The sequence below is a fragment of the Ochotona princeps genome, chromosome 15 (assembly GCF_030435755.1).
Source record: "Ochotona princeps isolate mOchPri1 chromosome 15, mOchPri1.hap1, whole genome shotgun sequence".
Taxonomy (NCBI): Eukaryota; Metazoa; Chordata; class Mammalia; order Lagomorpha; family Ochotonidae; genus Ochotona; species Ochotona princeps.
In genome coordinates, this window is record NC_080846.1 from 7,743,078 (window position 1) to 7,765,161 (window position 22,084).

At 52.2% G+C, this 22,084-nt stretch overlaps 2 protein-coding genes and 1 non-coding gene across 6 annotated transcripts in view; 2 read left to right on the plus strand and 1 right to left on the minus strand.

The window, feature by feature from the left end:
• Positions 1–19,524, plus strand: part of LOC101525203 (apolipoprotein L2-like) — a 36,306-nt gene extending 16,782 nt beyond the window's left edge. For 2 of the 4 annotated variants that reach the window (XM_058673290.1, XM_058673288.1), the window contains exons 4-6: positions 14,564–14,655; positions 16,980–17,106; positions 18,592–19,524. In XM_058673290.1, the coding sequence (XP_058529273.1) occupies positions 14,574–14,655; positions 16,980–17,106; positions 18,592–19,513 (1,131 nt within the window). In that variant the 5' untranslated portion in view covers positions 14,564–14,573 and the 3' untranslated portion in view covers positions 19,514–19,524. Of the gene's footprint in view, positions 1–13,352; positions 13,451–13,904; positions 14,032–14,539; positions 14,656–16,979; positions 17,107–18,591 lie in introns of those variants that run through there. The other 2 variants (XM_058673289.1, XM_058673291.1) reach the window with 2 other exon arrangements.
• On the plus strand, positions 2–3,771 carry LOC131477939 (apolipoprotein L2-like). Its single transcript, XM_058673720.1, has 3 exons — positions 2–80; positions 1,129–1,255; positions 2,732–3,771. The coding sequence occupies exons 1-3, from the start codon at positions 2–4 to the stop codon at positions 3,675–3,677; spliced, it is 1,152 nt and encodes a 383-aa protein (XP_058529703.1). The 3' UTR covers positions 3,678–3,771.
• On the minus strand, positions 16,213–16,317 carry LOC118757617 (U6 spliceosomal RNA). The gene has a single exon (XR_004995287.2). It is a non-coding gene; the product is annotated as a U6 spliceosomal RNA (small nuclear RNA).
• Positions 19,525–22,084: the final 2,560 nt, after the last annotated feature.

The window sequence follows — 22,084 nt, forward strand, 5'->3', positions numbered from 1 at the left end:
GATGGAGAACAAGGAGGAAGACCATGCAACTGGCAGCCACGAGAAAGATGAACAGTGGGGCGATGGCACCATGGTCCCAGGTAGTCACGCTTCCTCCTCCTGCTCACGTCTAGGATATGGGGTGGCCCCCAGGGCTGAGCTCAGCCAAGGGCAGTCTCCTGGGGTCTGCAGGGGCACCTTAGTCATCGCAGTCCACATTAGGGGGAGAGAGGGGAGAATGGGGGCCTGTGGTCCTTCTAGATCTTCATGGGTGCAGGGCCCAAGCACCTGAGCCATCTTCTGCTGCCTTCCCAGGCAATGAGCAGGGAGCTGGATTGAAAGAGGAGCAGCCAAGCCCTGAACTGGTGCCCATATGAATGGCGATGCTGCTGGTGGTGGCCACCCCACCATACAGCACTACTGGGTCTGAAATACATATATTTTTAATTACAAAAGTGTACAGCAACACGATACCATGGAGTACAGAACTCACAGACATATGTTTTAAATTGTGGATATTTTAGAAATGTTTATCTTCGCTAGGCAGAGGGAGAAAGAGGCAAATAATTGAAATGCTTTGGAAATATATCACTCTCATCCTGATACACTAATTACACAGCCTGCTCATGGCTGAGCCTCAGGTGGGAAGGCTCAGGTAGAAGGGTGTGAGGCCATGGTGGGAGCTTCCCCTTTGCAGGGCCCAAGCCCACGCCTGCTGGATGCTCTGAGCTGGGGGGCGTCAATTGCGCTGCTCACCTCACTGACACTCTGTTTTCTGCGGCCAGCCTTGCCTGCTGGGTCTCAGTTCTGGAGGCCAAAAGCCCAATTCAAGATGAGAGGTGGCTTGCTGCGTGTGGATGGCTCTCTTTCTGGTTGGCAGAGGGCTCTTTCTCCTTGGGCTGTGCTCTGTGTGTGGAGATACAGAGACAGGAAGACAGGTATCAGGGGCTAACCCTCTGCCCATGCCTTGGAACGCTGTGCCCAATTACAGTTGGGGCTTCATTTTGCTCCTGAATCCATGTAACCACATCGAAGGATCCGTAGGGCACCTGCTCTAGATGATCACTGTGCACATATCTGCCTCCTGTTCGGGTCTCATACGTTCTCCCACGCCTCCCTCAGCTCCTTCTTTCCTTTCTTTCTGAGCAGATGATGAAAGCCGTTTTGCAGACATCATGGACTATTGCAAGAACACACTGAGCAGGAAGGAGCTGTGGTACCTGCTGTGGGAAGAGGAGGCCTGGGAGATACTTGTGTGTGAGGCAGAATTGTCCAGGTAACTGCTGGGGACCCAGGCCATGCCGCTCACATCTTCCCACATGGCTGGCTCTCATGGTGGGCACATGAACCCCAGGGAGCAGACAGTCCCTGCAGGCAGGGTGCTCCCACGGCCTGAACGCTCAGGGCTGGTGGTCGGTAGGCTGCTTCTCCACTGCACACTCAGACCCACAGTGACACTTGACCCTCCAACCACACTTCTGTACCCAAACTACAGATCCTTCAGTAGTAACACAGAGGCTGGCAATTGAGTGAGAAAACATCTTTGATAGGCTTGGACACTGCAAACAGCTTTGAAAACAGCTTTGAAAACAAATGCTTCTGATTTGTTTATTTGAAAAGCAGCATTAGAGACAGAAAGAGAACATGTGTATGAGAGTCATCTGCCGGTTCACTCCACATGGCTACAACATCTGAAACCAGGAGCCTGGAACACTAGCCGGGTCTGCCACATGGGTGCAGGGACCATCCTCCACTACTCTGCCAGGCACACTGGCAGGGGCAGAACCAGAAGTGAAGCAGCTGATACTCGACCGGAGATTGTATGCGGTGCTGGCATGGCAGTCAGCAGCCATTGGGGCAACAACCACTCCTTAAAGTGCTTCTTAAAAGACTTTTACATGGGGACCCGGCGGCGTGGCCTAGCAGCTAAAGTGCTCACCTTGAACGCGCTGGTTCTAATCCTAGCAGCTCCACTTCCCATCCAGCTCCCTGCTTGTGGCCTGGGAAAGCAGTCGAGGACGGCCCAATGCGTTGGGACCCTGCACCCGCGTGGGAGACCTGGAAGAGGTTCCTGGTTCCCGGCTTCAGATCGGCGCAGCACTGGCCGTTGCAGTCACTTGGGGAGTGAACCATCGGACGGAGGATATTTCTCTCTGTCTCTCCTCCTCTCTGTATATCTGCCTTTCCAATAAAAATAAATAAATCTTTTAAAAAAAGGAAGACTTTTACATGGGGCCAGCATTGTGGCATTGTGAGTTAAGCCACAGTCTGTGAGGTTGGTCCCATATTGGCACCAGTTCAAGTCCTGGCTGCTCTACATCCAATCCAGCTCTCTCCTAATACACCTGGGTGGCAGCAGAGGATGGCCCAAGTGCTTGGGTCCCTGCACCCATGTGGGAGACCCAGCAGAAGCTCCTGGCTCTGGGTTCCTGGCTTTGATCTGTTTCAGTACTGGCCATTGACCCATGGACGATTCTCCCTCTCTCTCTGTCACAAGCCTTTTCATTATGTAAATTATATTTTTAAAAAACACTGTCACTTTTACTTCTATACTTCCTTAACCATATGTTCTACAGAACATCTGATGGGACAAGGCATGAAGACTCTGGAAACGGAGATGCTTTACCTGTGTGAACTCCTTCCCTTCCTGACTGGCAGTCCAAGTGTTGACTTAGCCAGGATCCAGCCTCCCCAGCACATTTCACAGATCCATAGGCTGCCTGTCCTCATCATGTGACCTTTGTTGTTACAGTGAGGAGGCACACACGCTACGTGAAGCCCTGCTGAATTATTACATAGACACGGACCCGGACCCATTCTCAGACCAAGACAGGTACCTGAACACTGATCCGAACAAGGACTCAGATTCAGACACAGACTCAGACGACGAAGCGCGTCGAGCAGAGCGGCAGGCGAGGGAGAGGTTTTTGAAGGAATTTCCGCAGGTGAAAGCGCAGCTGGAGGAGAAAATAGCAAAGCTGCACGCCCTGGCAGACAAGGTGGGCAAGGTGCACCGGGACTGCAGCATCACCAACGTGGTGGCTTCCTCCACCGGGGCTGTCTCTGGCATCCTGAGCATCGTTGGCCTGGCTCTGGCTCCAGTGACTGCAGGGGTCAGCCTGGCACTCACAGTCACAGGGTTGGGGCTGGGTGCAGCTGCAGGCGTGACTGGTGTCTCCACTGCCATCGTGGAGCATGTAACCAGAGCATCAGCAGAGGCCGAAGCTGGCCGCCTCACGTCAAGCAGCGTCAACCCAGAGGAGCTAATTAAACAAGGTGTTGGTCAGAGTGTCCCCAAAGTCATCAGTGTAACCCGGAAGTGCACTAAAGTCCTGGAAGACGTTGGGAAGAATGTGCACGCCATCAAGGTTGCCCAGACCAACACACGCCTGGTGGCCAATGCTAAGCGCCTCATGACCACAGGGAAGATCTCAGCTCGCAACACTAGGCAGGTGCAGAAAGCCTTCGGGGGCACTGCTCTGGCCATGACCAAGAGAGCCCGCATTGCAGGTTTCGCCACCTCTGGACTCTTCCTTCTGATGGATGTGGTCAGCCTTGTCCAGGAGTCGGTCCACTTGCATCATGGTGCCCCTTCTGAGTTGGCTCAAGATCTGCGGCAGTGGGCTCAGCAGCTGGAAGAGAAGTTGGCACAGCTCATGGAGATCTACAGGAACCTGCAGGAGGACACAGCTGAGTGAGCATGGACCAGCGCCCAGGTCAGAGGAGCCACGCTGACAGGAGCCCAGCAAACAGACACATTCTCTGAGGCACAAATAGGTTGAAAAAAAAAAAAAAAAAGAAGGGCAAGGATCAGGACTGAGGATGAAGAGAGAGGCAATAGTGAAGGAGGAAAAATCAGCACCAGGACCAGTTCTTGATCCGATGCCTTGTGGACCCCGAGCCTGCCCGGCCCTTCAAGTAATGGTTCCTGCCATCTGCCAATCAGGAAGAAGGGATGGAAAACCTGTGACCCTGATCTTGCCCAAATGACCTTCAGTCTCTGCGTTTCCACATGCAGTATTGGCGCCCACGAAGGGATCCAACACAGTCCTCGGGGAGCCAGGGCGACAAAATTATCCCAGGATGGGCCAGGCAGTGTGGCCTAGCGGCTAAAGTCCTCTCCTTGAACGCCCGGGATCCCATATGGGCGCCGGTTCTAATCCCGGCAGCTCCACTTCCCATCCAGCTCCCTGCTTGTGGCCTGGGAAAGCAGTCGAGGACGGCCCAAAGCTTTGGGACCCTGCACCCATGTGGGAGACCTGGAAGAAGTTCCTGGTTCCCGGCTTCGGACTGCCTTAGCACCGGCCCGTTGCGGCTCACTTGGGGAGTGAATCATCGGATGGAAGATCTTCCTCTCTGTCTCTCCTCCTCTCTGTATATCCGGCTTTCCAATAAAAATGAATAAATCTTTAAAAAAAATTATCCCAGGAAATTCCCAATATACCTCTTAAGTATATCCAGGGCCTGGAAGGTCCTTTGCTGCTCACAATCCTGTGGAAGGCTTGCCACAGCCCACCTCGCTGCCCCACCCCCAGGCGCTGGTTCTATAGTGGGCACTTGCATTCCTTCCTGACAATTCAACAGCTCTATAGCCATCTGAACAATACACTCTATGTATATTCTGCATCAGCTCTTGGGTACTGCTGCTTAGTTCATGGCCTTCATGTGGGCTCTGAGTGATGGAATCACTCAAGAATCCAGCAACAGGGCTGGCACTGTGGTGCAGCATGTGAAGCTGCTGCCTGCATCACTCACATCTCATACTGGCCCTAGTGTGAATCCTGGCTGCTCCACTTCCAATCCAGCTATTAATATACCTGGAAAAGCAGGGGATGTTGGTCCAAGTGCTTGGGTCACTGCACCCATGTGAGAGACACAGCAAGAAAATCCTAGCTTTGGCCTACACAGCCCTGAGTGTTGCTGACATTTGGGAAGTGAACCAGCAGATGGATGATGTCTTTCTCTTTCTCTCATTCTGCTTTGCAAGTAAATAAATAAACCTTGAAAAACAAAGCAATCCAGCACCATTTTGTCCTGAATGCTTACAATTGAAACTCCACCGTGCTGACCTAGCATGAGCCAATCCCACGGAGATGGTTGTGTCACTGAGAGTTTTCCTTGCAAGCAGCAGCCAACGGGGAATGTTGCTGATATGAACCAGGAGAGAGAAGCCGCTGGAGAGAACCAGGACAATTAAGTGACTGGGAGGAACAGCCACGACCATCCAAGGAAGGCAGGACAGGAGGTAGAGCAGGTCTGTCCTACCTTGGCTGGCCCACGTTCAAACACCTTGGCTCCTGGCATCCCATTGAGTGACACATACATGCCTGGGAGACTGGATGGCTCAGGGCAGGTGGCTGCATCCTTGGGCCTGACAATGGGGCCAGGGCATGTAGAAGGAGGAGGAAGAGTGTTGGGGACACAAACGTGGCCAGGGGGATGTCTTGGATCAACCTGGGCTTGTGTGTATGGCTGAGCATTGACCATCACACATGTACGTATGTGCCTTTTCAGTCTAACAAAAGCCTTGCTCTTCAGCCTTGCTCTTCATGGCTACAACCATCTCCAGGACATCAGCAAAAGTGTGCCCCTCTGCTGCAAGCTCCTCCTCGTGGGTCTGGGAGTGACGTTCCGGAGCTGAGGGTGATGGCGAGGGTTCTCTTGCTGTCTGGAGGAGGTTCCTCTCTCGTTGTTCTGTGTATCTGTGACCACCACTGCCAGTGTCTTCCCCGGATGGTTTCACTACTTCATCTTACTCCCACCCTGTGGCAAGTGCATTCTCATGGGGCCTGGTGTCCCTGAAGACCTTGACCAGCAAGGCTGTGGGACCTCCTGCTTACATCAGCTCCCTCTTGTGGGGGCTCAGGAGGCCGCTGAGGTTTGATTTATATTCCTCAGCCCATGCAATGCAGCAGTCATGTGAATTTCTCAGAATCAATCAAGCTAATGATCCTAAAAGACAAAGCAACGTGGGTCTCCACTCCAAGCGGCTTGAGAAGCTAGAAGTCATCAATCCAGAAGATGTCTTAAAATGTCCAAATCCAGGAGCCAAAAGACATGAGGAATGAAAGCAGGAAGTTTTGCAAAGGGCCCATCGCAGTCACTCAGTGGCTAAATCCTTACTCTGCTCACAGCAAGATCTCATATGACTGCCTGTTCATGTTCCTGCGGCTCCAAAATTGCATTCAGCTCCCTGCTTGTGATCTGGAACTGCAATAGAGGATAGCCCAAGGCCTTGGGACCATGCACTCATGTGGGACCGCTGGAAGAAGCTGCTGGCTCCTGGCTTCAGCTCAGCTCAGCTCTGGCCATTGTGGCCACTTGGGGAGTGAACCAGCAGATAGAAGATCTTTGTGTCTCCTTTCTCTGTACATCTGTGTTTCCAAAAAACATAAATAAATCTTGATTAAAAACTGTTTCGCAAGTGGCTCATTCAGTGTTACGCTATAGCTGATGCCCTCTGCTTAGTCAACCTCTTAACCCCCAGGGCCCTGAATTCTGGCTTCAGGGAGCAGGCACTGGGTGGGGATCATAGCACCTTGCTCCTCCGGCTTTTCATCCCCCAGCTGGCAGGCAGCTGAATCTGATTCCTGCCATCCCTGCACTGTCCATGGTAGCTTCTCCCATCAGGAGCCTGGCGAAGGGGCCATCTGTGTGGTGTGGGTAGCCTTGGCCTCTATCGCTGCCTCGTGGTTACAGATAAGGGCATTGGGTTGCCCAGGACAGGGCGGGGGCAGGGATGACACTCACAGCCACAACATTGTCCTCCCCTGGTGAGGGACAGCCTCTTTCTTGTGGCAATCTCATGGGACAAGGGGATTTGCCAACATTGGACTCTCTCCTAGCATTCCATTTATAAACATCTTCTTAAAATGTCTTTGTCCCCCAGCCTCCAGATTATTCCTTCCAAGCTGAACAGATAACCATGCAGTTGCTGGGGGCGCAGACACCTCCCCTGCCAGGCAGTGAGGCCTAGGAGACACTCAATGTGGCTGTTTAGCCTCGCTCCCGCCTTCTGAATGAACCGGAAGCAGCTTTCAGCTGGCGTTCTTGCAGCAGAACCAAGGCTGCTGTTCTGCAGTGGTGGCGAGGACACCTGGGCAGCTACTTGCCCATGCGGTTGCACCTCAAGGACCCAAACCACGCCTGCCACCCCAGAATGCCCCGCTGCCACCACTAGGCAGGCTCGCTGGTGTACCCAGCATTGTGACATGGGAGACAAGGGTCTCTCTTCTTTTTTTATTTACATTAAGCTTTTATAATTTCGCAGTTGCACGAAGCAGCACAGAGGGTTCTTGGGCACTCCAACCTGGTTTCCCTCCATGGTAACAGCTCGCAAACCTTCTAAAGGCTGGCAAGCACTTCACCTTGCCAGTATATGTAAGCACACGGGCAGGGACGCTGTCGCAATCAGCCTGCTTCTTGTGCAAGAGGCGGCTGCATCTGCCCCGCCTGGAGCAGCACTGCGGGGCCTTGACACTGCAGAGCTCAGATGTCACCTGTACACCACTGCCTGTCTCTGCTAACTCCTAGACATGCTCAGACTGAGCAGGCAGCCTTCCCATGGGAGACCAGCTGTGGCAACAGGACATGGTCACGTACACTTTGCTCTATGTGTTGTATTTATTTGTAAGGCACAGTTAGAGAGGGAGGGAGATGGAGAGAGACCTTCCATCCACTGTGGCACAACAGTTAGGCCAACACTGGTGACAACAGATTCCTCCATGGATGGGTCCCAGTGCCAGACCTGGCTGCTCCACTTCCATCCAGCTCCCTGATAATGCATCTGGGGAAGCAGAGAAGGTGCCTCAAGTATGTGGGCCCTGCACTCACATGGGAGACCAGGATGGAGTTCCGGGCTCCTGGCCCCAGCCTGGGCCAACTCCCGCTGTTGTAGCCATTTGGGAAGTGAATGAGCAGATGGGAGATTCTCTCTGTGTGTCTGCTGCTCTGTCTGATTCTGCCTTTTCAGGAGCTCACGTCAGTCTCTCCTGCATCCCTAGAACATGAAGGCTGTGGGTGGGCAGTGGTCATCTGTAGACTTTGTACTGACCTGCTCTGAAGCCGGTGCCTGGTGCTCAGACCTAGTTTTCCCATGTGAGGAAAGACAGTCAGAGGGTGTGCGTGGGTTGGGACGGTAGCCTCGCTCTGAGTGCTGGACCCAGCAGCGGCCCCAGGCTATGCCTGAACTGTGTCCAGGTCCAACTGAGCCTGCTTCTCCAGGGACAGGCAGGCTGTGCCCTTGGGTGGTGAGCCTCCCAGTGTCCACTAGGTGGTGCTGGTGGTGGCCCTGGAGCTGACCTCTGTGCTGATTTTGGCAGTAGGTCCCGAGCCACAACATTCAAGGCCAAGGGGTCAGGGAGAGGGAGGAAGCCCACAGGGTACCTCCTCTGACTGTGGCGTCTGGGGGTGGAGCTGATGTAGGACTGGCCAACTGCATGTTTGCTGTGTTGCTGTAATGGCAAGTTTCGGTTTCCATTTCGTGTGCAAGATACTTCTGTTTGGAAGAGCAAGTCTCGTTACATAAAGGCGCGGCAGGCGACACTGAGGACAGGTGGACCAGCAAGGACTCCCTGGTAAGCCGGGGACACTGTGAACCCCACTCTGTTTGAATCCCCTCACGGCCCTGCAAGACAAGGATCACTGCCATGCATGTGGGGTGAGTGAGCTCAGAGAGGTTAGGTGGCAGGTCCCAGGCCACACAGCTCAGCAGCTGCCAGCCTGCATTGACACTCAGGTTCCTGTCTGCCTCTCCCTAGGTTTCCCTGGTGTCTCTGAAGAGTGGAGGGGCAGGGAGGTGGAGAGGACCTGCCCCAGGGGCTTCAGAAGATGTCCCAGGCTGGGCATGGGTTTGTAGGAGCAGAGACAGAGCCAGGAGCCTGGGACTGACCAAGTCCTATTCTTTGGCTCCAAGGTGAGGCTCCTGAATGCCACTCTACCTGCCAAAGGCATTGTGGTCCCAGGGGCGTTATCCACACCCTGTGATCTTGGGTCAGAGTTTGCTGACTGGCTGCCCCCCGCCAGTGGGAGTGAGGGGAATGCCACTGCTGGGGACCTGGGTCCTTGTAGAATGCATGTGAAGCCCACATCCATGACACTAGCAGGTGGAGTGGGGTGGGGGATATGTGGCTCCAGCAGGCAGATCTGAGAAGTCAGAGTGTGTGGTGTACAGCTGGTGGGAAAGGACCTTTTAATATGTTGGCAGGGGGAGCAGGTAATTTTTTCCTGTACTAATGCTCTGTGTATGTGTGTGTCTGTCTGTCTTTCTCTCTCTTCTTTCTGCCCCTTCTCTCTGCTTCCTTTTCTCCTGATCTAAGACTCCTGGTAGTCAGCCATGGAGGGTGTTGCTCTATGTGCTGCTGCTCCTCCTTCGTCCTGGCAGCCTAGTGCTCCCCCATCGGCGTGGGCACGAGGCCTTCAGACTCTCCTCTCATGGACATCATGTCACTGCCCTGCCTGTCAGCAGCGGAAGCTGAGCTGCAGCCCGCCGTCTTGCCCACCTTCATGGCACAGTGTGTGCTCGTGGGTGCCTAAGGGGAATGTGCTGAAGCAGGTGGTCTCAGAGGTTCCTCTGAGAGCCTGGAATGTGTCAGATGCTGTGTCTGTGGGGTCCCTGGAGCTCCTGTGCATGGCAGCACTAAGTGTGTACCGTCTGTCCGCCCAGCACTCTGCAGTCACCTTGCTCACCTGCATCCCCAGCAAACTTGAGCGTCTCTTCACCTGCCTAGAGGTCATCTGGCTTTTCTCTTCAGTGCGTTCACATCTTTTCTTGTTTTACTTAAGATTTATTTGTTCTCTTTGAAAGGCAGAATGCAAGAATGAGGGTGGGGAGAGAGAGAGCTATCTTCCATCTGCTGATTCATCCCCCACTAGTTTACAATGGTGCCAATGTGGTTGGACCAAAACCAGGAGCCAGGTGTTCCTTCCAGGTCTCCTACGTGGGCGTAGCTTCTCAAGCACTTGGGTCATCTTTTGCCACTTTCCCAGGTACGTTAGCAGGCAGCTGGATCAGAAGTGGAGCAGGCCATACTGCAGTCATGCCTTTAGGAGAATTCAGTGTCACGGGCAGTGTCTTAATGAGGTATACCACAATGTCGACTCCTGAGTTTTTCATTGCAACATTTTGGAAAAAATTTGATTTTCAGCAGAATATTTTGTCTACTGAAGACTCACTTTTTACCAACCATAAACCCATGGAGGGTCTGTCCAGAGCATTCATTTAATTCTGGTTCATTCACGACACTGTTTGCCACATTTAAATTCCTTTAAGATTATTTTATTTCTCTTGAAAGTCAGAGTTACACTGAGAGAAAGAGACAGACAGAGAGAGACAGAGAGCAGGGGCGTTTCTACCCTCTGGTTCACTTCTAAATGGTTGCAAAGGCCAAAGCTAACAAAATCCAAAGCCAGGAGCCAATAGTCAGGAGATTCTCTGGGTCTCCCACACGGGTGCAGATCCTCAGGCTTTGGGCCGTCCTCGACTGCTTTCCCAGACCACAAGCAGGGAGCTGGATGGGAAGTTTAGCAGCTGGAACTCAGACCAGCACCCATAGGGCATGATGACAACACTAACAGAAGATTAGCGTGCTATGCCATGGTGCCGGCTTGCATTTAATTGTTCAGAGACACTGAGTGAGGAGGTGGGTGCTGTGACCTCGGAGTCATGGTCCTGCATGTTCTGGCCTGGAAGGAGTGCCCGTGGAGATGGAGCTGGGACTTCCAAGACAGCAAGTGTAGGAGACAGGGAAAGGGAAGGCTTCCCAGGGGGCAGGGAGTACTGACCGGGGTCCATAAGGCAGGAGGTGACTGTGGTGCCCTGTGTCCTGACACTAAGGGGGACACAGGGCAGGGAGGGGTGAAGAGAGTATAGGAGCCAGGGCAGCACCTCCTGCGAGGCCTGTGACCTGGCTGTGGAGCCAGGCGCCCTGTCCCTGCTTGAACAGGAGGGAGGAGGCTCTTGTTTACCCAGGAGATGGGGTTAGTAGGGCCCTGCCCCAGGAGGGGCTCCGACTGGGTGATTGGGAGGAGGGTTACAGGCAGGCACCCCTGGGAGACCTGCTGCAAGCATTGTGGAAAGCCTCCTTGCTTTCTGGAATATTCTATGTTCACAAGTGCTCCTTCCTCCTGAGGCTGCACTGTAGTTGTTGGCCCGGTCACACTGGCTGGTTGTTCTTCCTCCTGCACATCTGGCCCGAGCTTGCCTGCCCAGGATTCCTGGTAGGAGGACTGAGCACCAGCACCCAAGGACGTGTTCCTTAGGCTCTTTCAATTCATAGGTAACTCCCTGACTTTATTCCTGCAGCGCCAGCCAGGGTATGCCATGAACGCTAGGGCCATCAGCCGGGCACACGGCTGCCTTTCCAGCCCTCACCCTGTCCTCGGTCTCTCGGTTCCAGTTCCCTGGTCTTGGCCATGTGTCCTCTTTGTAGCAGCTCCTCACCCATTTTCCTTCTCGCTGTCACTCCCTTTCTTTCTTATTCAATCTATTCTATATTGTCAGTTGTCTGTTGACCCACAGGTTCCCAGCGGGCCAAGCAATAGGTGGGTTTTGGGGCTCATCTGGCGGCCTATATCAAATCATTACCTCTTAACAGATTTCTTTCTCAAACACAGAAAGAAAAATGCTTATATGTTTATTTACTTAAGAGGAAGAGTGAGAGAGGAGAGAGGGGCACACAGAGAGCTGGCTCCCTCCCTAAATGACCTAGGGACTAGGACAGCCAGGCTGAAGCCTGGAGACTCACCCGGATCTCCCTTGTGGGTCCAAGCACATGGACGATCTGCTGCTGCCTTCCCAGGACATTAGCAGGGAGCTGGATGAGAAGGGGCGCAACCAGGACTTGAACCAGCAGCTGAAAGCAATGCTGGAGGCGGGTTAAAACTGGTCTGACTGGTCCTGGCAAGGTAGCTTAGCAGCTGAAGTCCTTGCATTGCACACACTGCAATCCCTAGAGGAGCCAGTTCTAATCCCGACAGCCCTACCTCCAGTCTAGCTTCCTGCTTGTGGCCTGGGAAAGCAGTTGAGCATGGTCCAAGCCTTGGAACCCTGCACCTGCGTGAGAGACCTGAAGGAGGTCCCTGGCTTCAAATCGGCTCAGCTCTGACTGTTGCGACCACTTGGGGAGTGAATCATCAGACAGAAGATCTTCATCTCTATCTCTCTAAAAAACAAAACAAAGCAAAACTGGGCGGGCTGTTGTGCCAGCACCCAAGTGTGCGGTTTCTGAACATGGACCAATGACTTGCCTCGGTGTGCCCTTCTCTGTATCAGTGCTGCACCTGCTGCACACAGCACACTCAGGTTATTACGAGAACACTGTGCAGGCTTGGGGCTGGGCCCAGGCAGGGCCAAGTCCATAGGCAGAGGCCACACGGTCAACTACCCATGCCTGCAGGAGCTATGACCGCCATGGCAACACTATCGACCAGTCTCTGGCGGGGCTGTGGCCAGGTGCCTTTTGACCTTCTGAAGCCAGTGCCCACCCACCATTAACATTAGCTTTCTCTCTCAGCTGCCAAGGCCTGAGCCCCAGTAACAGACCTGAAGACCCTCTCACTCTAACTCTGTTTGGAATCAACAGGACAGCTGAGACCAGGTAAGCCTGACAGATCAAACGCATTCTGACCTGACCATCATGTCCCCTTGAGTCACATTAGTGCATGGCTCTGGGTCTCAGAAATATTTGCATGTTAGTGCTAAGTGACCTTGTAGTCATCCCACTTCCAGAAAAATCTCAAGAAAAGGACCCCCAGTGTGGGCAGCATTTAGGAAGCCCAACATTCTTGGCCTTTATGTAAAGGGTAAGAATCAAACAGATTGAGCAGGAAGGGTGACATGTGTGTACCAAGAGGAAGCAGCACCCATGGGAGGGACTAGCCTAGCTTTGGTCAGGGCTCTGGACCCCAGTGGCTCGAAGGACTTGGCAGAAGAAGCAGAGGATAGACTTTGGGTGGCTGCAGCACCAGCAGATGGCGTGAGAGCGCCCTGGGCACAGGTGGAGACACTTCTACCAGCATGCACACGTGAGCTACTCTGAAGGCCTCGCTCAGGGATTCACTGCTCAGGACACAGATTTAATCAGAACCTGTACTCGAGTCCCCGCTGGAGCATCCTTATCACCTCACTTTGTGGTGCTGGACTCAGCTTTCTTGTTATTTGTATGAATTTTAAAGATTTGTCTTTATTTACTTGCAAAACAGAGTTACAGAGAGAGAAGATAGAATCTTGCATCCACTGATTCACTCCTGCAGTGGTCACAATGGTTAGGGCTGGGCCAGGCTGATGCCTGAAGCTTCTTCCATTTGTGCCACATCCCCTGAGACCCACGCCAAGACCAAGACCCTGTCCCACAGGTTCCCAACCCACAGCTGCTTTCTCCTCCCCAGGGCTGAAATCAAACCTCCCTCCCGACGGTGCAGATGGCGAGCAGTGATGAAGACGAACAGGGAGGCGATGGCGTCATGGACCCAGGTACACACTTCCTCCTGCTTCTCAGGCTTGGGACCCATGCTGGTACCCCAAGGCTAACTCAGCCACGTGGAGCACTCTATATTGAAAAAAAAATGTTTAGAATGTATTTTTATTGGAAAGGTAGAAACAGAGAGAAGCAGATGCAGAGAGAAAGATCTTCCATCCACTGATTCATTTCCCAAATGCTACAACGGTCAGAGTCAACCCAATCTGTTGGAACTGAGCCAATCTGAAGGCAGGAGCCAGGAGCTTCTTCCATGCTGGTACAGGATCCCTAGGCTTGGGGTCATCCTCCACTGCTTTTCTAGGCTGCTAACAGAAGGCTGGATGGAAAGCAGAGCAGCTGGATAGAGACTGGAGCCATATGGGATGCGGTTCTTCCAGGGGGAGGATTAGCCAATTGAGCCAATGTGCCACCCCAAGAGGAACTTTCCTCTGTTTTAATCTGGAGCAGATGATAAGAGGCATATAGCTGACATCATCGCGCACTTCCAGGACATAGTGAGCATGGAGGACCTGCAGTCCCTACTGATGGATACCGAGGCACGGGAGGCATTGCTGTCCATGGCTGAATCATCCAGGTAATGACTGGCCAGCCCAGGGTGGGCACACAAACCCCAGTAAGCAGACAGTCCCTCCAGGAAGGACAACATTCAGGGCCCAGTGCCAGGCCTGGACCTTGCTTACCCATTTCGATGGGGCTGCCTTGACACCACACGCCCAGTGCCACAGATGAAAATTTCCCACTCCAACCTGGCTTTGTCCACCTCAAATACCTACTTTACAAATACTTCTGTGGCATCACCAAGGGCTGGCCTTTGATGAGATGCATCTGTGTTTGATATGGACAACCACAAAAAGATTTTAAAGTTATTTATTTAAAAGGCAGCATTAGAAAGGAGAAAAACGTGTGAAAGAGAAATCTGTTGGTTCATACCACCGATGGTGACGATGCTTAGACTAGGCCAGCCTGAAGCCTGAGATTTTTCTAGGTGAATCACGTGATAGCAGCCCCCTCTAAGACTCATGCTGAAACCAAGCCCTGGCCCCGTGGCTCCCCACCACCCACAGATGCTTTCTTGTCTCCAGGGTTGAAGCGAAACCTTCCTGCCAGACAGTGCAGATGGAGAGCAAGGAGGAAGATCACAGTTCAGCTGGTGGCCACGAGGAAGACAAACTAACAGGCTATGGCACCAGGGTCCCAGGTAGTAATGCTTCCTCCTCCTGCTCACGTCTAGGATATGGGGTGGCCCCCAGGGCTGAGCTCAGCCAAGAGGAGTCTACTGGGGTCTGCAGGGACACCTCAGTCATCCAGCTCACATTAGGGGAAGGGAAGCGAGAACTGGAACCAGGAGCTCCTTCCGGGTTTCTTGAGCCATCTTCTGCTGCCTTCCCAGGCACTTGAGCAGGAAGCTGGATTGGAAAAGGAGTGTCTTAGGAGTCTTCTGTCCAGCAGGCCCCAAGAACACCAAGGGGTGAGGCGACAGTGCTCTTGTGCAGCAGAACCACTAGAGAAAAACTGGTGAGGGATGGCTGTTTATCTGAAGTAATTTACAAGCTTAGATAGAGTAGGGAAAGGGGCAGGCCAAAGGGCAGTCCCAACAGTACTCCCACTCAGCAGCAACCCTGTGACTGGCTAGTAGGTATGTCTGTCTCTCTGAACTCTCCAATCATGCCATAGGTCATGTTTTGAAGCAGGCAGAAGGCTGGTTTGGTGAGTTAAGGATGAATGTAGCATTTGACTTCCTAGAGTTGTTTCCCAAGGAAGTCCTAGCACAGCTTGTTCAAGAGACAGAGAAGAGAACCTGGAGTGCAGCCCACCACTCTGGCTGTATGCCCAGTGGACAGGCCATGTTGGAGTCTTGGTTAGTGAGGCTCCTGTCAGGGGTTCCCTTGAGGCAGTGGAGAACACAGTGTGCCATGTGCCTATGGCCTCTCACATGGGCTGGGCAGACAGAGATCCAGGGGCGATCTCCCACAGGAGTAGCCGAGACTTGAACAGGTGCCCATATGGGATGCGGATGTCTGGTGGTGGCCAACTCACTGTGTTACAGTAGTGGCCATGAAATATATATTTTTTTCATTACAAAAGCCTACAGAAACACAATAAGGTGGAGTGCAGAACTCACAGACTTCTTTTATCTCATTTGATTAAATTAAAAAAAATTTTATGATATAATTCCATCAGTTCTGGGATTTCCTATACCTCCTCCCCAAACCTTCCTCACACACACTGATTTCCCCTATATTCCCTATATCATTAGCCTAGTATAGTCCTTCCTAAACATTCGTAAGTCCATGATTCTGCTTAATAGTAGAATAGATTCACTTTAATAAGTGAATCCAGACATTGTAGGGATGGACAATGGGAGGCCGTCTAACCTCCTATTCTTAAGATATATTTAGCAGGTTCATTGGGAGTCCATCTTTGATTTGGAAGTAGAGGTACACCCTGCACCGAATCTTCACATCTTTATATGATGGTCTCTATTACAGTTAGTATGCACCCCATTAAACGAAAAACTGCACAACAAAATCAACAACAGATATAAAAAGTCGGAAATTAGCAACGACATGAAGTTAAAGAACATGGTACTGAATGACCAATGTGTTGTGCAGGAAATAGAAAGAAACTCAGAAACCTTCTTGAAGCAAATGATGCTATTTTGTGACCTATGAGTCAGTCAGGAAATTAGTAAGAAAAAAAATTTGAATGAATGCAAATAAAAACAAATATATCACAATTCCTGTGCTGTAGCAAAAACAGTTTGGAACACTTCATGAGTTTGTGTGTCACCCTTGTGCAGGGGGCTTTGTTAATATCTACATTGTTCCAATTTCAGAATGGGTGGTGCTGGAGCAAGCACAGACAAATATTGTGGAACTTTTAGAAATCTATTTCTTTGAGAGAGGAAGACAGAGGCAAATAAGTGAAATCTTTGGAAATGTCGCTCTCACACCTATGTAGTAATTGCACAGCCCACCTGTGGCTGAGCCTCAGATGGGAAGGCGCACGTGGAAGGGCGTGAGGCCATTATAGGAGCTTCCCCTTCCTGGGACCCAAGCCCATGCCTGCCAGATGCTCCGGGCTGCTGAGCACTAGATGCTGCTCTGCTCCTCTCTGCTCGGAGCACCCTGGACAGGGCTCTGAGGCCAGCCCTGGCTTCCTGTTGGGTCTATTTCTGGAGGACAATGTCTTAAGTTCAAGGTGAGAGCTGGGCTGCTATGTGGGGACTGGTCTCTTTATGGTTGACAGAGGATGCTTCTGCTTGGGCTGTCCTCTGTGTGTGGAGACAGACAGGGAGACAGAAACACAGAGATCGGGGGCTGGCACTCTGTCCCTGTCTTAGAACTCGTTTCCAAACACAGTCCCTAGTGTTGGCCATTCTGTTAGGTCCCCAGCCCCAGTAACCCCATTCAAATCCCTATGGTACACCTGCTCCAGAAGATTCTGGTGCACATGGCCGTCTCGTGCGCGAAGTCCTTCACACCTCCCTCAGCTCCCTCTCTCTGCTTTCTTTCTGAGCAGATGCTGAAAGCCGCTTTGCAGACATCATCGAGTATATCAGAAATGCACTGAGCAGGGAGGAGCTGCAGTACCTGCTGGTGGAAGACGAAGCCTGGGAGATATTCGTGTCTGAGGCAGAATTGTCCAGGTAACTGCTGGGGACCCTGGCCATGTTGCTCACATCTCCCCACATGGCTGGCCCTCCCACGGTGGGCACATAAACCCCAGGGAGCAGACAGTCCGTTCTGGTGGGCATTCCTGTGGCCTGAGTGCTCAGGGCCAGCCGCTGGGCGGTGCGCTGCCTCTCCACTGCACACCAACCTCACCATGATGGTTCCTGCTCCCACTGCACTTGTCTCTGTCCACCTCACATACCCGTTTGACAGATCTGTTGGTAGTGATGTCAGGGGCTGACTCTTGAGTGAGAAAGCATCTTTGTTAGATATGGACAGTACAAACAGCTTATTTATTTGAAAGGCAGCATTACAGAGAGAAAGGAGAGGGATCTGCGGGGTCACTCCCCATGTGCTACAAGGTCTGAAACAGGAGTCAGGGATCCATCCAGGTCTCCCACGTAGAGCAGGACAAAGGTGTGGCCCATCCTCCACTCTACCAGGCACACCAGCAATGAGCTCTAATGAAAGTGGAGCAGTTGATCGTTGAACCAGAGTTAGATGTGATGCTGGCATGGCAAGAGGTGTCTGACCTGCTGGGCCAAACTACCAGTCCTTCAATAGAATCTTACGCAGGGTCAGCGTTGTGGGTTGGTAAGTTAAGCCACTGCCTGTGAGTCAGACTTCCCATATGGAACCAGTTCAAGTCCTGGCTGCTCTACATCCAATCCAGCTCTCTCCTAATACACCTGGGTGGCAGCAGAGGATGGCCCAAGTGCTTGGGTCCCTGCACCCACGTGGGAGACCCAGCAGAAGCTCCTGGCTCTTGGCTCTTGGCTTTGACTTGTCCAAGCCCTGGCCAGCAATGGTGGCCATTCATGGAGTGAACCAGCAGATGCAAATCTTTTCTCCTACCTCTATATCTCTTCCAATTAGATAAATCAATGTATTTTTTAAAATGATGACTTATGCCTTTTTTAATGAATAAGTTTATTTTTTGAAGAAAGAATTATTTGTTTTTATTGCAGAGTCAGATATACAGAAAGGTGGAGAGACAGAGAGTAAGGCCTCATATTGGTTAATTCGCTATCCAAATGGCTACAGTTGCTGGAGCTGAGCTGATCCAAAGCTAGGCGCCTGGATCCTCTTCCGTGTCTCCCACGCGGGTGCAGAGTCTCAAGGCTTTTGGTTGTCCTCATCTGCTTTCCCAGGTCACAGGCAGGAAGTTGGATGGGAAGAGGTACCACTGGGATTAAAAACGGTGCCCATATGGGATCACAGTACACACAAGGGGAAGGCATTAGCCAAGAGAATACCATGCTGGGCCCTTGTATAGGTCCTATGGAGCATCTGTGAGGAGCACAATATGCTGACTCTGGAAAGGGAGATTCTTTACGTGTGTGAATTTATTCTCTTTCACTGGCAGTCAAAGTGCAGATTTAGCCAGGATCCAGCCTCCCCAGCCCATTTCACGGACCCACAGGCTGCCTATCCTCATCATGTGACCTTTGTTGTTACAGTGAGGAGGCACAGATGCTACGTGAAGTCCTGCTCAATTATTACATAGACACGGACATGGACCCATTCTCAGACCAAGGCAGGTACCCAAACACTGATCCGAACAAGGACTCAGATTCAGACACAGACTCAGAGGATGAAGAAGAGCGGCAGGCGAGGGAGAGGTTTTTGAAGGAATTTCCGCAGGTGAAAGCGCAGCTGGAGGAGAGCATAGCAAAGCTGCACGCCCTGGCGGACAAGGTGGGCAAGGTGCACCGGTACTGCACCATCACCAACGTGGTGGCCGCCTCCACTGGGGCCGCCTCTGGCATCCTGAGCCTCGCTGGACTGGCTCTGGCCCCTGTGACTGCAGGGGTCAGCCTGGCACTCACAGCCACCGGGATGGGATTGGGTGCAGCTGCAGGCGTGACTGGTGCCTCCACTGCCATTGTGGAGCACGTAACCAGAGCATCAGCGGAGGCTGAAGCGGGCCGCCTCACGTCAAGCAGCGTCAACCAAGTGGAGCTGGTCGCAAAGACTGTGGGTCAGAGTGTCCCCAAAATCTTGAACGTATCCCGGAAGTGCACTCAAGCCCTGGAAGACGTCGGGAAAAACATCCGTGCCATCAAGGTTGCCCAGACCAACACACGCCTGGTGGCCAATGCTAAGCGCCTCATGACCACAGGGAAGATCTCAGCTCGCAACACTAGGCAGGTGCAGAAAGCCTTCGGGGGCACTGCTCTGGCCATGACCAAGGGAGCCCGCTTCACAGGGGCAGCCACCGCAGGCCTCTTCTTTCTGATGGATGTGGCCAGCCTTGTCCAAGAGTCGAAGCACTTGCAGCAGGGTGCCCCTTCTGAGTCAGCTCAAGATCTGCGGCAGCGGGCTCAGCAGCTGGAAGAGAAGTTGGCAGAGCTCATGGAGATCCACAGGAACCTGCAATAAGAGGTAGCTGAGTGAGCATGGACCGGTGCCCAGGTCAGTGGAGCTGCACTGATAGGAGCCCAGCAACCAGACACATTTTCCAAGTTGGACAAAAAGACTGAGACAAAATGGTCCAGGAACAGGGCTGATGGGAAGAAAAGAGGCAGGGAAGGAAAAAAATCAGCACCAGGACAAGGTTGTGAACAGACATTCAGTGGACCCAATCCTGCCAGGCCATTCCAGGATGGCCCCTACCGTGAGACATTCAGGAAGAAGGGACAGGAAGCCTGGTATCCTGCTTGCCTAAAGTACCTGCATTTCCACATGCAGTATTGGCGCCCATGACGGGATCCAACACAGTCCTCGGGGAGCCAGGGTGTGCAAAATTATCCCAGGAAATTCCCAATATACCTCTTAAGTACCTCCAGGGCCTGGAAGGTCCTTTGCTGCTCACGATCCTGTGGAAGGCTTGCCACAGCCCACCTCACTGCCCCACCCCCAGGCGCTGGTTCTACAGTGGGCACTTGCATTCCTTCCTGACAATTCAACAACTCTAAAGCCATCTGTTCCCCATAAGGCCTAAACAACGTACTCAATTTTTTTTTTCCAATTCTGCATCAACTCTTGGGTACTGCTGCTTAGTTCATTGCCTTCATGTGGGCTCTGAGTGATGGAATCACTCAAGAATCCAGCAACAGGGCTGGCACTGTGGTATAGCATGTGAAGCTGCTGCCTGCATCACTCATATCTCATACTGACCCTAGTTTGAATCCTGGCTGCTCCACTTCCAACCTAGCTATTAATATACCTGGAAAAGCAGGGGATGTTGGTCCAAGTGCTTGGGTCACTGCACCCATGTGAGAGACACAGCAAGAAAATCCTAGCTTTGGCCTACACAGCCCTGAGTGTTGCTGACATTTGGGAAAGTGAACCAGCAGATGGATGATGTCTTTCTCTTTCTCTCATTCTGCTTTGCAAGTAAATAAATAAACCTTGAAAAACAAAGCAATCCAGCACCATTTTGTCCTGAATGCTTACAATTGAAACTCCACCGTGCTGACCTAGCATGAGCCAATCCCACGGAGATGGTTGTATCGCTGAGAGTTTTCCTTGCAAGCAGCAGCCAACGGGGAATGTTGCTGATATGAACCAGGAGAGAGAAGCCGCTGGAGAGAACCAGGACAATTAAGTAACTGGGAGGAACAGCCACGACCATCCAAGGAAGGCAGGACAGGAGGTAGAGCAGGTCTGTCCTACCTTGGCTGGCCCACGTTCAAACACCTTGGCTCCTGGCATCCCATTGAGTGACACATACATGCCTGGGAGACTGGATGGCTCAGGGCAGGTGACTGCATCCTTGGGCCTGACAATGGGGCCAGGGCATGTAGAAGGAGGAGGAAGAGTGTTGGGGACACAAACGTGGCCAGGGGGATGTCTTGGATCAACCTGGGCTTGTGTGTATGGCTGAGCATTGACCATCACACATGTACGTATGTGCCTTTTCAGTCTAACAAAAGCCTTGCTCTTCAGCCTGTCATGGCTACAACCATCTCCAGAACATCAGCAAAAGTGTGCCCCTCTGCTGCAAGCTCCTCCTCGTGGGTCTGGGAGTGACGTTCCGGAGCTGAGGGTGATGGCGAGGGTTCTCTTGCTGTCTGGAGGAGGTTCCTCTCTCGTTGTTCTGTGTATCTGTGACCACCACTGCCAGTGTCTTCCCCGGATGGTTTCTCTACTTCATCTTACTCCCAGTCTGTGGCAAGTGCATTTTCATGGGGCCTGGTGTCCCTGAAGACCTTGACCAGCAAGGCTGTGGGATCTCCTGCTTACATCAGCTCCCTCTTGTGGGAGGCCACCGAAGTTTTGTTTATAATCCTCCTGCCATGATGTAGCAGCCATATAAATTGCTTGCAGTTGTCAAGACCAATGTGCATCTCCACCCAAGTGGCTTGATGAGCCAGACATCATCAATCTGGAAGATGTCCTAATACATCTAGAGCCAGGCGCCCAGAGGCAGGGGAATGAAAACAGGAAACTTTGGAAAGAGCCCATTGGGGTGGCTCAGTGGCTAAATGCTTGCCTTGCACACACACTGGGATTTCATGTGGGTGTTAGTTTATCAACTTGCTGCTCCATTTCCCATTATGCTCCCTGCTTGTGACCTGGGAAAAATAATAGGATAGCACAAGTCCTTGGGACTCTGGAATCAACCTAGGCCCGTAGAAGAAGCTGCTGGCTCCTGCCTTTGGATCAGCTTAACTTCGGCCATTGTCGCCACGAGGGAATTGAAGAAGCTGATGGAAGATCTTTGTGTCTCCTTCTCTCTGTACATCTGCATTTGCAATAAAAGAAAATAATCTTTAAATTAAAAAAATGTTTTACAAGTTGCTCGTTCAGTGTCACAACAGAGCTTTCACCTTCTACTGACTCAACTTCTTAATTCCCAGCACCCTGAATTGTAGCTCCAGGTAGCAGACATTGGGTTGGGGCCATAGCATCTTGCTCCTCTGGGTTTTCTTCCCCCCATCTGGCCCAAAGCTGACTCGAATTTAGGCCATCCCTGCACATCCAGGGCCAACAATCTTGACGGAGCCT